Source organism: Morone saxatilis, unplaced genomic scaffold (genome assembly GCF_004916995.1).
Source record: "Morone saxatilis isolate NCDOM2014 unplaced genomic scaffold, NCSU_SB_2.0 Contig0, whole genome shotgun sequence".
In the NCBI taxonomy this organism is placed as follows: domain Eukaryota; kingdom Metazoa; phylum Chordata; class Actinopteri; family Moronidae; genus Morone; species Morone saxatilis.
This window is the reverse complement of record NW_023339650.1, coordinates 14169564-14185977: the sequence shown is the minus strand read 5'-3', so window position 1 is coordinate 14185977 and position 16414 is coordinate 14169564. Positions and strand designations below refer to the sequence as shown.

The following is a 16414-nucleotide window of genomic DNA, read 5'->3' as shown; positions in this document are numbered from 1 at the left end:
TACCATTTCAAGGGGTACCTGCAGCATTGAAGTAATTGTAGTATTATAGGCCTATTAGTAGTTATAGTTGAGGTATTTAGAACTATTATTAGGGACCAAGCCAGTATCAACTGGAAAGTCCCTATTGTTTTTGCTCGAATTATTATTATTATTATTATTTTTCATAACTTTAACTGCATTTTTAGTTGCACTACCCATTATGCAACTGGATAGTCTCCCATTTAAATCCAGATCTTCAGTTTATAGCGCATGCTTTCTGCTATAAATCTTCAGCCTCCAAACACAAGCAAAGACAAGTCTCATCAGGGTTTCTTTACTAGACTTTAGAAATTTCCCCAGGGCCATAGAAGACATTATACAGTGGAGTACCAGTTAAATATTTGCATACAGCAGAGTAGAAGTTGTGTGACCTTGGTATGAATCATAACCTACCTCTATCTGGGAGCTGTTGTCCGTGTCCTCTGCAGACAGTAGGCCTGGGAATCCCTCAGTCTCCTCCTGCGCAGGGTCCTGGTCCTGCTCCTGACTGGCCCTGTTACTGTCCATGTTACGAGGTTTCGGGGGAAGCCATCTCCTCCACCGGTGACTGTACAGCTTTACGTCTACTGCTGCGTCCTCATCTCCCGCCTGCCCTTGCACGTATGAGTAAGAGACCCCTGGGGAGACCGGAAAACAGACAGTGTGAGTAACAAAAGAGAACATCAGTGTAAAATCACCTTAAGGTAGTAATTTCATATTGTTAGGTCACCACAAATATACTTATATGCAGTGTATTGCAAATTGACGGGTCGTATAAGCAAAATAATCACATAGGAAAACAATATTTTTACTCTCACTATAGTCAAATCACAGAGGCGGGGACCGTTCAAGCCATTAATCTTGTGAGGCTCCCTCATAACTCTCTTTTCTTTTCTCATAGCTCTGGGGAGAAATTTCACTGCCTGAAACAGATGCACATTAGGAATGACTCAGCAGCCATCACACAGACCAGTGGGCCACAGTCAGACAAAAACACCCCCATCCCTGTGTCTGAAATGAGACGCTGGTGACAGGTGAAAAATGGTACTGTGTTAATATGACTGGATTAACCGAGCCTGAGACAGACTGCTGAAATCGGTTACGTTATAAGAAACAGTTTCCTGAATTAAAATTAGTCACAATGATGAAGAAAAAGGCATCAAACAGAATATCAAATGTTCATCTTAAAGAGATGTAAATAAAGAAAAACTTTGCTGTTTTGAATCACAATTCAACAATCTAAGCTAAACAGCTCAGTCTAGAGCTGCTTTAACACCTGCCGTAACCATGTTTTGTTTTAATTGATGTAAAAGCTGTACACAAAGCTGGATCACACAACCTGACAAAGACCCTCTGAAAAGCTGTCTCTGGACAACCCTCTGAAAAGGTGGGTATAACTTGTGTCCTAGTCTGTGTATTTTAGCAGATCCTCATTAAAAAGTGAGAATGTAGAAACCACACAGCAACCAATCCTGTTGTAGTATTATGGTAAACAAAAATGCCTAATTTTAGTCCTGTTTCTACCTGTTTGTCATTATTCTTTACATTTGAGATCTAGTTGCAATATCTGCTAATAATGCTCATAATCAGTTATATCAGGTAAATCAGAGACGAAAAAACAAACACATAAGACAATGCAGGATGACATTAGCGTTCGACTGATATGGGTCTTTCAATTAAAGTCATATAAGTCGTATAATTCTGTTCTATTCTACAGGAAATTCAGGCAACAGGAAGTATACAGGGCTCGAAACCACCTTCTAAAATCTCACAAGGAAGAGCGCTTACATTTCTTCCACTGCAGCCACATTGACAGGATTACCTGCCGATGTGTCTGAAGACATTTTCTGTTTATCAGCCTCGTGAGCACAGACATCAACCAATGCAGATTTTCTCTAGATGACATTCACGAAAACTTTCCCCTCAATAAACTAGAAGGTTTCATAGAATTTGGGCCAGTAGTTTTGATGTAATCCCGCTGACAGACAAAAAAACAAGCAGCTTTTACACCTCTTGGTTTGTTGGTAACAAGCCAGTATGAACCTGAAACAGACCAAAACTTTAAAAAAATGAACAAATCAACCAAACCTCTTTATAACCACCTCTCTGCAACAGATTTATCACATCACATTTATTTAAGTGGGTTATCTATTTCCTCACTGTCCCTACTAGTGCAATAAATATATATGATAAACTTTAAACCTGACAAACACTGCATATTCTCCGCTTCACGTGTGGAAACTGAGGCGCTAAGTCGCCTGGTAGGCTATGAAGTGGAGAGCCGAGCAGAGATGGCCTGTGTTGGTCCTGTGATGGACTGCAGGCTTGTTTCCCTTCCTTCAGGCTAATGTTCAGCATGCTTGGATAAGCTCCTGCTCCCCATGACCCTAATAGGATTAAGCGGTTAAAGACAATTAGTAATAAACTGTATTTTCATAGCACTCATCCAAACAAAGTTTACACAGTGCTTTCATGCTGTTGCAGCTACAAATAGTTTTGACTTTAGGCTAGAAAATACTGCTGATTCCTCTACTATTACTCTATGTTGCCTCTTTTTTATGAGACAGAGGTCGCTGGGTTTAACTAGCAGAGCGCGTTTTCCTCTCCTTTCCCCTCTGCCACTTTTCTCTCACGCTCACATTTCTTTCCCCTTGTCGTTGCCTCCTCTCTCCTCTCTCTCCTCTCTCCGGGCCTCCGAACAGTGGCTCTCAGGAGAGGAGGAGAGAGGTGGTGAAAGCAAGTGGAGGCGCTTCAGATGCTAATTCACCCAAAGTGGAAGCTGACAGATTCACTTTATAATGAGCAAAGCAAGAAGCAAAGAGACCAATCTGCTCTTTGAGGTGGGTGTTGATGTACACTGGAAGAATTAAACTGAGCAGAAGGCACCCAGTACGGGATAGGGCTGAGTGCAGCTAATTGTTTTTGGAGCCAAAGAACAATTAAAAGTTAATCTCTCACCTTCAATCAGTGATGTTAAACACAACAAACTAAGCAAGAAATCCTGGTGTAATTATGAAGATCCACTTAAAGACAAATTACAAAATCAGCCACTACAAACTAAATAAAAAATGTAAAGACTTTTTTTCTCAGCAAGGCTTAGAAAAACCTGCTCAGTGGCTTTTATCCTTAGTGGACTCGACTATTGTGATGGAGCCTTTACGTCAAAACTAAACACAAAGAGGCTTTGCAGTGTGCCACTGCCTTTTATAAAATTAAATTAGAGAGTATTCATTCATGTCTTGCACTACACTGTACCTGCACTGTCGTTTTTATTCTCCTGTTTAATCTGTTTAATTCAATTTCAGCATATTTTGTCTATTTTATATCTTTTATATCTTTTCTAAATGACTTATGCGTTATGTAAAGCATGTTATATTACAAATAATTTGCCTTTCCTTACAACTAGATCCTTCTTTTATAATGTAAGGCCCTGAAAGCCTATTCTTACAATCAGCTCTTTGATTCCACATGAACACATCTTTATATTATCTGCCAAAGTTATATAAGAGCTTGTATTTATGCTGTGTTCCCTGTTCTGTGTGGGTGGTAGGGCTGCATGATATGGTAAAAACGTCATATTGTGATTATTTTGACAGACATTACAATTGTGATATGTTTCACAATTTGTGTAGGAATTATAACTTTTGAATCACAAATTACATTTTCACTGAAAAAACATTTAAAATCATGATGATTGGAAGATTTGTAGGCATTTTCAGAACTAAAGTACTTCAATATAATGGTGTTTTACACATTTGATCTTTATCTAAAAACTGCACTTGGCCATATTGTGATTTCGATAATATTTGCTTTTTGAAACGTGATAAATGCGTTGGCTCTTTTTTGCATCCTAATTTAACAAACTATAACAGGATGAATCAATAAAATGATAAAAGCCACAACTCGATGACATAGGGTTGTTTCTTTGGTGCCACATGCCTTTATGCTAGCTTTAAATTTGATTAAAGTAATGCCTCCTGATTCAAAACCAAATTTTCAAATAGTTAAGAATAAGGTATTATAGGTACATTGATGAGTTCTTTATGCTTATCTCATAAAGCTTCACAGACAGTAAAACTGCAATGAAAACACAGTTTACAAACATAAAAGAATAAAATTAATTCATGAAAGCCCTAACTTCTAAGAGATGCTGAGTCACAGCACACAATGTTTGTGCCATGTCAATTACCAGTTGTCAGCTATAGTTGCTCATAATTGGCAACTTGCAGCAAAACAAAAATACAGAAACTGTATTCTGCTTCCTTAGCGCCAAAATAATGAGTGAAAGAGAAGGGTGCGTGACATGATATAAAAACTTTCTTTGATCATGAATATGTTACTCTACCATTCTGTGGTTTATCAGTAAAGTGTATGAACCACACAGCAGACTGGAGACACCTGAGGCTGGCTACTGGAGTGATCAATCTCCATACGGCCTCATATTTAAACGACTATCTTTACAGCAGAAATATCCATGTTTCCAGGTTTTGGTTTATAGCTAAATTCCCTGTTCTTGACAACTACACAGGGGGTGAATTTTCATACAACTCAAATGTATAAATTATATCCAGGATGAAGCAATGGCTAGATGCCACTATATCCTACACACTGGGCTGTTTACCTGTGTTTTACTCACATTATAGCCTACGTGCGGTAATGCCACCCTTAATACAGCTAATGGTCAAAAATTCCTGAGGGTAGCTGGGTAACCCATAGATATGGCAGTCTCTGCAGAATCAACATCTCTTTCTATGTGCACCATCTTGTTATTTGGTGTCTGCAGCAGCTCTCCTGGCCAACTATTCGCTCGCTTGTCTCATTCTCACCATACCACTAATACCTCCTGACACTCACTCTATCCCTAATGGTCATTAGTCACACCCATGTGGGCAAAACTAGCTCAGGCAAACTTCCTGTCAACAGCAGTTATATACTCTAATCCAAGAGGCACCTAAACATTTATTTTCATCCATTTAATGGATCTTTGTCAGTTCCTCAATATACGATGGAAAGCTGGCAAACAGCGGATGCTTTAAAATACACCATGACCACAACATAGGGGCCTTGAATAAATGGCTTCTCTTTTCCCAGCATGTCCCTCTGTGAACAGCCATGATGAGTCACCCTTCAAAGGAACACTTTCACCTGCATTTCTCCTGAGAACACCACCCCTGATTCAGTGGCTGCAGATTCTCTTATTATCCAGGGAGAACTCAGGGTCTTTTGTCAATCATTTGGGAGGGCACGGAGGGCAGAACTCTGTGGGACACCTTAAATAACCGCCCAGCAGGACAAGGCTTCTCCTTAGTACGAGACTTTTCCTCGGCTTTTGTGTGAAAGGAAATCTTTCCACTCTGCTTTTCTTTCAGTGCGTCTGAAAGCCCCCGCATACCTTCACCCTGACTCTGTTGAGCCGCCTTGTTGGCCGGACTCACGCCTGTCAACACCTCTGATTCACAAACACCGGAGGGACTGTAATTTGGTTCCACCTAAAACCTTTCAAGGACGTTTAGGAGGTCGTAAAAACCGCAGAATAAAGGTGCTGTCTGCACCCCTTCTTTCATTCAGTTTCTGCTTGTTTTCCCCTCTTTTCTCTCAGTTGCCACCTGACTCAGTGTTGCTGACAGGAGACTGCCACACATGACTGGCAAGTAGAGGAAGTGGGATGCTTCGATGCATTTGTGCATGCTAGTGTGTGTTTGTGTGTGTGTGGTGCAATATTTTAGAAGAAACAGGATGAAAAAAGTCACATCCCTCTACGGTTTCTTAGCCTTTCTATCTCTGGGTGTCAGAGTGCTTAATTTAGTGCCCACTGAAAGCTGCTTTATCAGTGTACCAGCAGACCCTGCCAAGCACTCTGGAGGACCCTCTCTCTCTGGCTCTCTAACAGTGCTGACTCTACGCAGATCAGCTCAACAGGGTCAGAATGGATGAAGTTGCTGTAACCGCTGCAGAAGCCCATCGTTTTCTGGAATTGCGCTAATTTTAGCTTCAAAATAACAGAAAAAAAAAAACGTGTGATGAAAAGCAGAACTCAACATATTCTTACATAAAGAACAGACGATGTGATTGACAATATCGCTCCAGATCATGAGAGAGAACATTGCAATTTTTTCTCCATTCAACGTGTCTTGTTCTCTTCATTAGCAATGATTCATAGCGAACATTTATCAGCAGAGGCACTCCATCACTCTCGCACACACACATTTTCAAAGAGCTCGGTAATGCCAGCAAACAATGTTTCTCTCAGCAAAACTCGAGAATAACAGAAAGTCTTTAAGCAATGTGAAAAGCATCTCCCTTACCCCTTATGGTACAAAATCTAGTCAGGGTTTTCTGCCTCCACTTTAAAACAAGAGCAACTATTCTTTCCACAAACATTGTTCATTGAACTGACCCTTCAAATATTTCCGTAAGAGCTTTCATTGGAGTGTTTATTTAAAGATTATTAATGTTCTCAAGGAGCACGCCGTCTGGGTCAGTTGAAGAGGTCAGAGAGTGACGGAAACAGTGAGAATAAGCATTTGTACTCAGGATAGATCAACAGAATGATTGCGTCCAATCCAACTTTGTAACCCAAGTTAGTGACAGAATTTGGGCTACTTTTCATGCGTATATCATTGTTAAGTCTACAAAACATCAGAATATGGTGAACAAATGCCATCACATTTTTCCAGGGACCTCAAATTGGTGGGTTTGTCTGAAAAACTTTCCAAAACCCAAACATATTACAGTCAAAGTGACATAAAACAGAGAAAATCAGCTAATCCTCATTCTTGAGGATTCAATTTATTGTTTTTATTCAATGTTTTTTCTTTGTATTGGGACAAAGATATTACATGAGCCAACGCCACACACCACATCATTTATAAGCAACCGACATATAAAAAAAATTAAATAATCTAAAGTCAACAAATGAGGAGGCTGGTGCCTGACGTAATGTTCGACACTGACCCACAAAAAGGCAGAAGCCAAGTTGTATTCAGGCAGTGCAACAGTAATGACAACAGACTGAGATGCAAAACACAGAAATCCCAACAGAGTGCTATTAGCGTTGGCTGATGCTAAAATGAAGAGGCAGAGGCAGATAAGCTGAGACATTCAATATGACTGATAAGTTAATAAGCTGGGTCTAATAGGAGACGGCTGCTGGTTTGATCTTGCGACTGACAAGATGTGATTTCTTGAAGAAGCTTCTCTATCTCCTACTGTGTGCTAATAGATTATAGTTTACATACAGCAAATTAACTGCAACACTACATGCTTCATTTTCATATTAATTGAATTATTTAAATGCACAGTGTGAGTGATGCCAAGTAATCACAAGTGCAGAGCCTTTAAATGTCTATTGCCTGGGGTTGAGAGACACATTAACCATTACTGCTGCCTCCACATAAAGCAGAATCCACACAAAGTCCAGACATGCGACTGTCTGAAATTATTATACAGAGCAAAGTGTGCTTTTCTAACCTGCCATAGCTTGCTTTTTACACATCCTCTTTTAAAAAAAACGCAGCCTGTCATTAAGCAAACACATAAAGTCGAAAAGCTGACTGCAGGAGAAAGTTAAACACAGGTAGACAGAGAGGCAGCACCTGCAAAAGAGATCCAGTTTCACACAGGGCTCATTAAGTGATGAGCAGTGTGATAAAAGAGAGCATTTAAATAGATTAAATGAGAGATACGTCTGTTTGCCAGAGTGTGGACATGGACAAAATAAATTTTTTCCCTGCAGAAAATTCAACTATACGCCAGGTTTCCCTGCAAAATGTATGTTGACTCCCTCCAGACAGAGGCATCAAGTGAGCGTCCTGCCTGTCATGAACACCCCATTACACAGCAGATTTGGTTTTGCCAACAATTAGTCACATCTTTCCAAGTCAAAGCACTGCAACACAAACATCCCCGGAGGTTCAGATCAGGACTGCAGATAGAGACGCACATGTCTCTTTCTGAAACATATTAATTGGCTCGTTGAGGACATTAAATTATAGATAATATTACATTGCAATAGCTATAGATCTGCACCAGGGGTGGGCAACCTGCGGCTCTTATCCCTTCTCCAGTGGCTCCCTGTGGCTTTGACAAAAATGGAAATAGTTATAAAGTTATTTTTTAACATTTTCATTGTTGTAGGCCTAAAGCGATTCTTACATTCTCCAGTTGTAAAAATGTTTTAACATTTTGTCAACTGAAATATGTGTCACATGTTATGTCTTGACCTGGCACCTTTTCCTTTTCCTCAATAGCATTGGCTACTATTCTTGAGTCTAGGTACGGATAGCTATGGATTCCAAATCCCCCAAAAAAGAAAAGTCTCTAAAAAGTCTAAAAGAATTTAGTGCATGGACAGATGTCTTTGCTGCTGGCTTAGAGGTATGCTTGATCTGCACTGAGAAACTAGCATTATTAGGCTCAAATATGTTTTGCAGCTCTGAACAGTCTATTTTTGTTGTTTTTTGATAGTGAAGGCCAAAGACACATTTTAACTTGAGCAAATATGCTAAAGGACAGTTAACCAGTGACTTAATACTGAACTTTGATGCTTCTAGCTATATCAGAAAAGTTCCTGGCAACACCAGAATTATTAAATAAACAGGGAACAGAATAATCTCTCACCTCTAAATTACACTGTGTGGCGAGCAGGAGTTGTTATATGTCACCCAAATGAGAGAAGAGGCAGGTGTGACGGGGAGGGGGGCTATAAATAAAAGCCAATTTTTGAACCCCAAAAGTGTTAATTACAATCTGCAGAGCGTGGAAGGTAGAGGGAACTCATTAGAAAAAGACTAATGTTGCGTTTACTGTGCCTGGGGTAACATGGCGCCCATGAAGAGGAGGTGTCAGAACTGCATGTTAGAGGAAGGAAGGAGGCCGGAGGGAAAGAGACTGAGGTGGAATTAGGAGGTAGAGAGTGTCCGGCTCCAGGTCCAGTGATTTTTAATCAAGGCTTTAACCTTGAAGAACATAACTGTTCTGTAAGCAGCCTTTGCAGAAAATTGCTAATTTCCCTTCTAAGCGTCTGCTCAAAACAACTAAACACACTGGACACAAAATCCAACCAGGCTAAGCCACAAAGCACCCAGTAACATACCCGAGCACACAGTATCAAACCCCAAAACACAGGGTTTAAAGTGCTGGAGGAAACCATCATGGGGTCTGCTGTCACCGCCGCGGCTTTCTTTATGTAATTGGTGGTTGTCTTGGCTCCGGTGTTGGTCAGTGCAGGAAGTGTATACAAAAATACTTTGGCAAAGAGACAAACAGCCAGGCACGGAGGGCTGCAGGCGGACAGCGGGATTACAAAGAGAAGTGCGCTTCCTGAGTGACACAGGCGTTTAGGAATTCAGGATTCCAGTCAGGCACAGAGTCTGTCTCATATTTCAGGAGATTGAGTGATATATTGTAGGACTATGAAGCGCTGCTGTTTGCTCTCATTCCACTTTTCAACTTTGCGAATGAGCAGCACGGCCCAGGAGCCCTCGAGGCCTTGAATTGCTCTACCGCAAGAGAGCTCTGGCCTGGTAGGCAATGTATCACTGGACACTGGACCTCCTGTAACAGATTATTTCTCCTCCCTCCAGTGCAGACCATTACCTGTGGTAATATTACTGTATTCGTGCAGGTCACCGGCTAACCGTGGCAAAAAAAGGTCGTGTGCGCAGAAAAAAAGCTCTGCCTAAATCTCTCCATGAAAACACAAAATCTGTCCTTTCACTGTTCCCACAGACCTCTTAGTGCTTGCTTAACAGACCTTAAAATTGGAAATGGTCACATCTGTACCGGTGAATAGAGAGGGATAGGTTGGACAAAAGCGTGCATTTTTAGTCTGATACGCTACATCACAAACAATGGTCCCGCTTTTATCCTCTGGGCTCACACACTCTTTAGGAGAGTTTCTGTGGATAGAAACACACCTACACACCCAACATCTGAGACGTACTTAACACACTAATCGCTCTTTTTGACCAGCACGCCCCCTCCAAGAGTTGATCTCTCCATCATTTGAGGTCACAAACTCACTGACCCACTTCTGTTGTGTACATACAATCATGGTATACTCACTAAATTATGTAATTGAATCCATTTATATTCAACTTTTTTATCAATCTCTGACAAAAAACAAGGTCACACCAGTGTTTGAAACTAAAAGCATCATATGAAATCATGAGATAAATTATAAAATTTCTAATAACTGAGAAGAGACAATGGACTTCCCATGAACCTTTCTTCAAATAAGAGACTTTTGTTACACGGTAACACCAGTGACATGTAATTTACATCATATATTTGACAGTTATGTATACAATGGTAGAAAAATATGTTTTTCACTCAGATACGGCCAATCACTGGAATTCTATATAACAAATAGAATAACAAATATTGTCAAATCGATGGTCCAAGGAGGTGTAATTGTTCAAATAACGTATTGCTTTATTTGAAAATAGTAATCAATTGTAGCCCTAAAGTGTTTTTCCAGTGTAATATTTCTGTGAAAACTAGTTTAGAATCAAACGTGTGTCCAATTGCTACCACATCTGTTATGAATAATATTTGTAGATAAATCTCACAAAGCACAGATGCACAAATCTGGACTCAGTTGCCGTGTTTTGTTCACATCATGTACTTTCATTCAAACCAAATCCTTTGGCTGAAACGTAGTAATCACTGTGTCACAAACAATGAGAAAGCAAAGGAAATCCAGACACTATTATCAGAACAGAACTTCCCTGGATAAATTACGGCCACTTTGCACATATTGATCGTTCAGGCAAATTGACTGGTTCTACATTTCTGTTACTCTGAAAGCAATCGATCTGAGAGGTTACAAAAAGTGTGCATGTGTAAGAAATAGCATGGCTGAGTCAGGCAGCGCCACTCTAACCGAAGATTGATTTCCGGTAGCGTCGACATGCTTGTTCTAAGTGCGTGTGTGTTTGTGTGTAGATGTATGTGTCTGCAGAATGTTCATTGTTTATGTGTTTGTGTGCGACTTGTCCTGCAGGTGGAGATTGATTGACTGAGTGTGAATGTGAGTGTATTAACTGTGTTTTTTTCCACTTTCTTTCTGGGCTGAGGGCTCCAGACGAGGCCATATGGGGCCCTTGGGCCTGTCCTCGTCCTTCCTGCTAATCCATCAGCATCACGGAGCCTCCAGCCCCTCCACCCTGTCAAACCTCTCCACACTCCAATGTTCTCTAAGTTGAGCTCTGTGTAAACACACACCGACAGGTCGAACTCTTAGCCCGATGGACCTGCCATTTCCCACAGTTAAAAAAGAGAGTCCAGCTGTCTGAGGAGGACAATCATATGGATTGCACACACAGTAAATGTATTGTTATTGGTTTATTTAAACTATAAAATGTTCCTACCTTGGTTAGAACTCTTTTAGTACATCCTAAAGAACGAAGAAATATCAGCTAATATACTGTTAACAGATCTTTTTCTCATAATAATATGAATTTTTAAATGTTTAGTCATGCTGCATCCTCCTTTCTCAGTATAGTTTCAACTCCATCAGGACAAAATCGACTAACAACACGTACTGTGGTTGTCAGACTCCACAGTCGGTCCATTTTCCGGCACTGAAGGCAGCCCTCATATCCACTTATGAAATTCCTTATAATCAAGTAATTTTCCTCAAATTTTAAACATGTGAGTGAGACAGAACCTCTTAAATAAAAACACGCATTACATGTGTTTTTCTCCTAGATCTGGATTGTTTCCCAGTGAGCAGATGTAAACATATAATCCAGATTTTTTAATGTTCTGCAGAAAGTGAGCTACAGTCAATATGTAGTGAACTCTGCATCTCTCAATATACATTGTATTTGTTTTCTAGCAGATCTTGACCTCTCCAGTATAGCCAATGAAGTATCTTTTGCTGTCAAGATGGCGGCGAAAGGACAAAAGATGGGGATTTATTCATCTCGTATCATGTCTAACTTTAGAGGATCATAACATATCTGGTACCCAATTAACCTGCAGATGCACCAGTTCAAGATGAGACCAAACATTTCTATTTTTCTATTTGAGCCACAACAAAGGCCAAATATGGCCTGCGACAGACAAGTTCAGCCTCGTTTTTAGCCTAGAAGTTGATCACTTGTAGCCCCCGCTGGGTGGTTAAGAGGTGTTAGGAGTCAGCAGCAGTCGATATAAAACAAAGTAGTCAATAGAAAAGGTTTCTCAAGGTTTTTCAAACTGCAACAGCAACCATGAGAGGTCCTTGACCATAAACTCATAGATGTGCACAAAATATGAAGCTGATCTGTCCAGCAGTATGCGAAATGCGGACAGAATAACACACTCACGCAACCAAATGCATGCTCCCCTCCAGGCTCATGCCTGGCGGAGATAAAAATATGTGGAAAAACATATAACAAACTCCTAAAAAACTGGCCAAATCCCATATCCTCCCACCAACGGCCTCCAGGCACACACTCCCACAAACCGGCAACAACAAAAAGACTGAATATAACCAAAGTCTACAGACAAAGTCTACGACTCCTAGAAGCACACTACATATTTTCAGACTCTGTATACTGAGCAGGAGGAGGGACAAAGAAAGAGAGGACCATTTGCTGGGCGTGTAGCTGCCAAACCCATCCCAGCACATTTCTTATATATGTTGACAAACTGTGAGCCAAATCCAAGTCATACAGAGTCTGTAATTGCCTCAATCTCTTCCCATTCAGCAGTGGAGACTACAGCCACTCACAGGAAATCAATATTAAATATTGTTTACAACCCAACCTCCTCGCTTCGCCGGGAGTTTTGTTGTGCAGAAAGAGACCTACAGAGCAGCATGTCACCAAACAGATGGCTGATTCTCTCCACAAATCCCATTACAGAGGAGATTGTGTACGTAGAAAAGTGTTTCTCGTTAAGACTCTCAAACTTTCATTCAATCAGAAATTAACATTGCCAAATATTTGCATTATCAATTGAATAACAAGATTTCCTAGTTATGCAGATTTAGCTTTGCAGAGAAAATATTAGATCTGAGCTCTGCTTTGTTCCGACAGGACAAGTGAAAAGGTTTCTCTATTTGGCAAAGTGTGCAAGCTTTATTAAATTAATTAAATACACAATTCATCAGATTTTTCATTTATTTTGTCCCTTATACTTTTCCTGGTAATTGTAATGGCACCTGAAATGACACGGGCGACGGCATGAAAATGTTCAGCAGACTTGAACAATCTAATAAACAGTTCAGCTATTCCATTTCTTCGGTCAGAGATGATTTCCTCAGAAATTACGCTCCTCGGTGTGATTTAAATTGCTGTCTTTGGATAAGATGTCTAACTATCTCATTAAATTCAGGAGTTTTTTCTAAGACAGAAATAGGTTTGGAAAGAGAGGCAGACAGATCCCTTTGTCATGTAGAAGTTTGAAAACAAATATGAAATAAAATGGTGAAAGAAAGAACAGGCTGCAGCTCTGGACAGCTGTATGGTGCAGCTGCAGCGTGCCATCTTCTCTTCCAGTTTATACCTATATACTGTCAATAGTTTATACGCGGTGTTCTTCTGTGGTGATAGGTTGCAAAGTTACACTGCCACTTACTGGCCTGGCATGTATACTAAAATGTTTTCAATTGCTTTTGTGGATCAGAAAGGAAAAATGTTTTTAACTGTGTAAACTAAGCTGGATCTGGAATGAGCCAGGAGATGGTTCGCTTAGCTTAGCATAAAGCCTAGAAACAGGGGAAAACAGGTAACATAATGGTGCACCTCTAAAGCTCACTAACTAAACATGTTCTTGTGTGTTTGTTAAAAAGATATAAAGTGCTAACTGGCTACTGGCTGTAGCTTCTTATTTAGGCTAGACAAGAGAAAGCATCTTTTCTGCAACCAAGCTTACTAGATAACAAACAGTTGGCAAACAAGCAACCTGTTATAACTCATTCAGAAATTACACCCCCAAATACCCTCAATTAGCTGCATACATATTTAGAGCAATTAAAGTAAAACAAGATACAAATAAAATTGTAAAGCTAAACTGATTCTATAATGAATTTAATTTGTTTTTGGTTTGTTGACAGGGAGATATTGTTGCTTTCAGACTTTCCTGATCCTCTTACTGAGCTACAGCTCAAAGGCTGATGTTTTATCCAAGTCGCAATGTTCACACTCAAGTCCTGTAACAGCCCTTATTTACGTGGAGAAACTCTGCTATTGTCTGACCGGTCCTGAGGAGTCCCAGGTGAGTTGAGGTTGCATGCTGGTGCTTGCCTCTTTCACCCTCGGGCTCACACACTCACCGGACAGCCGCTCATGTTGATCATCTCAGCTGCATGCGGTGCTGTCAAGACCGCTGCGTGCACTGACATGCATGTTTGTGGTAAAAGCCCCTCAGTGTTAATGAAGGGTGAAATTAGTCGGCCATGTTCCTGCTTCTGTCTGTGGTTTTGCACTATTGATCCCTCCAACATGCCTATTGATCTAACCCGAACATATTTCTGACCCCTGTTGAGGACACAGTAATTGCTCACTTCAGGACTGATGGCACCATTTGTCTTGTACAACTGAGCGTGGCTGCACCGAGTCTTTAATAGAAACAGACAGTTCAGTGCTCCCTGACAAACAGCCTGGGAGACACTAGGTTTGAATGCAAATGGGATGCACTTGTTCTAAAATATCCTCCAACTTCTCTCAGCTTCTATTTGTCCCTTGCTGCTTTTTTTCTAAGGTCGTCAGTCTGGATGAGGATTAGTTTGCTGCGTCCTGAGGTGATGATGAAGAGTGGAGGAGGAGCTGTGGATGTGTTGTTATTTGGGTAGAGAGAGATGGATGTACCTTGGCAGTCTCAACCCACACTTACAAACCCCCATGATTTTCCCAGGAGGAGACCTACTAACACTGCCTTTGTTTTGGCTCGGGAGTCAGCAATGGGGATGGCAATCAAGAACCGGTTCCAGTTGAGAACCGGTTCCAAACAGCTCAACCCATCTGGTGTGTTATGCCTCTGAGTCTATCAGGTCGTTTTTATCTATGCCAGCATGTTTTTATGGACAGTTGCACATTGCAAAACAGTGACATCAAAGTCATACGTCTACACTGTCCAAAGCGTGGTTTCGTTTCATGAAGGAAAGATAACAGTGCTAGTTTCAATGTCTGTAAAATGATAATTTCAAGTCAGGGAACACCAGAAATATGTTTTTTTGGGGGGCTGGTTACTACATTATGCTGACTACAAAACAGTGACATGAATAATGGTGATTTGGTGCAGACTGAGTGGGACTAAGAAAGTTTTTTCTGATCTTTGAGTTAAAGTGAGTGAAGTTTATGACATTGCGCTGCTATGGCTGGCAAGAATAACATGCAAGCTGGCATCTTTTTTAAATTAAATTAATTAAAGTACATAGCAAAAATAGCACATTTTAGAGACCCTTAAAAATTTCACAAATCACGTTTTCAGAAGAGCTCACGTCTTGTTAAGTGGAGCCAAGCTCCCCCCTGGCTCCCCTGTAGTTCACGCCATAATTAGTGCCACACAGGCTGGCTTAGCAGATTGTTTCTAAAACTAAGAAAGCCTAAATTAAACAAATGTTGCACAAACAGTCTCTCATTTCATCACTATGGAGGACAGATTCTACTCTTTTTTAATCTAATGTGTTCAGACTAAGAGATAAGAAAACAGTTATTATTACAATTATTACAAAATATGCAAGATAAATTCCTTCCACCCTCATGACATTTAGTAATGAGAGTAGTTTACAATAATAACCCAGCACACGTTTGTTTACTTATACTCCCCTTTATGTAATTAAATATTTCTTTTGGTAAACCTCCTGGTCCCTTCTAAATTAAATCATTGACACTTTGGGACACACATTTACACACTTTCTTGCTGAGTGTTAGATGAAAAGATCAATACCGCTCTCATTTGCACACTAAATACAACCAGCAGCTGGTGAGCTTCATAAAGACTGGAAACAGGGGAACAGTTATCTTTAGTCTAAAACAAAGGTTAAAAAAATCCACCAACCAGCAAAAACCTCACTGATTTACACTTAATATGTTGTTTGTTTAATCTGCACAAAAACGTATAAAAGTGTAAAAATGACAAGTTAGTAAGAAAGAAAGAGAAAAGGTAGAAAAGTGTATTTTCTAAAATGTCAACAATTGGTTTTTTGGTCCTTTGTACCTGTCATTAAGACTTTAAAGTGTGCAAAAATGTTGTTAAAATCTATAGTTTTAAAAACCTTTCTACAATAAAACAACATACAGTATTTGTGGTCGACTGCACTGCAGAAAGGTTGCAGTATAGTTGCAGAAGCTTGACATTTTATGGGAAAGCTAAGCCCCAAACCCACTCTGCCTTTGAAAATCTCTCTGTTTTGAGACTTTCAAGTGTGACAAGTATGCCTCAACCCCCCCCCCCCCCCCCC

At 40.3% G+C, this 16414-nt stretch overlaps 1 protein-coding gene across 1 annotated transcript in view; it reads right to left on the bottom strand.

Moving 5' to 3' along the window:
* The window catches only part of plxdc2 (plexin domain containing 2), a 93690-nt gene that overhangs the window by 57429 nt on the left and 19847 nt on the right, over window positions 1-16414 (bottom strand). Inside the window, exon 2 of the mRNA XM_035673263.1 lies at window positions 433-656. Coding sequence (XP_035529156.1) covers window positions 433-656 — 224 coding nt within the window. The remainder of the gene's footprint in view (window positions 1-432; window positions 657-16414) is intronic.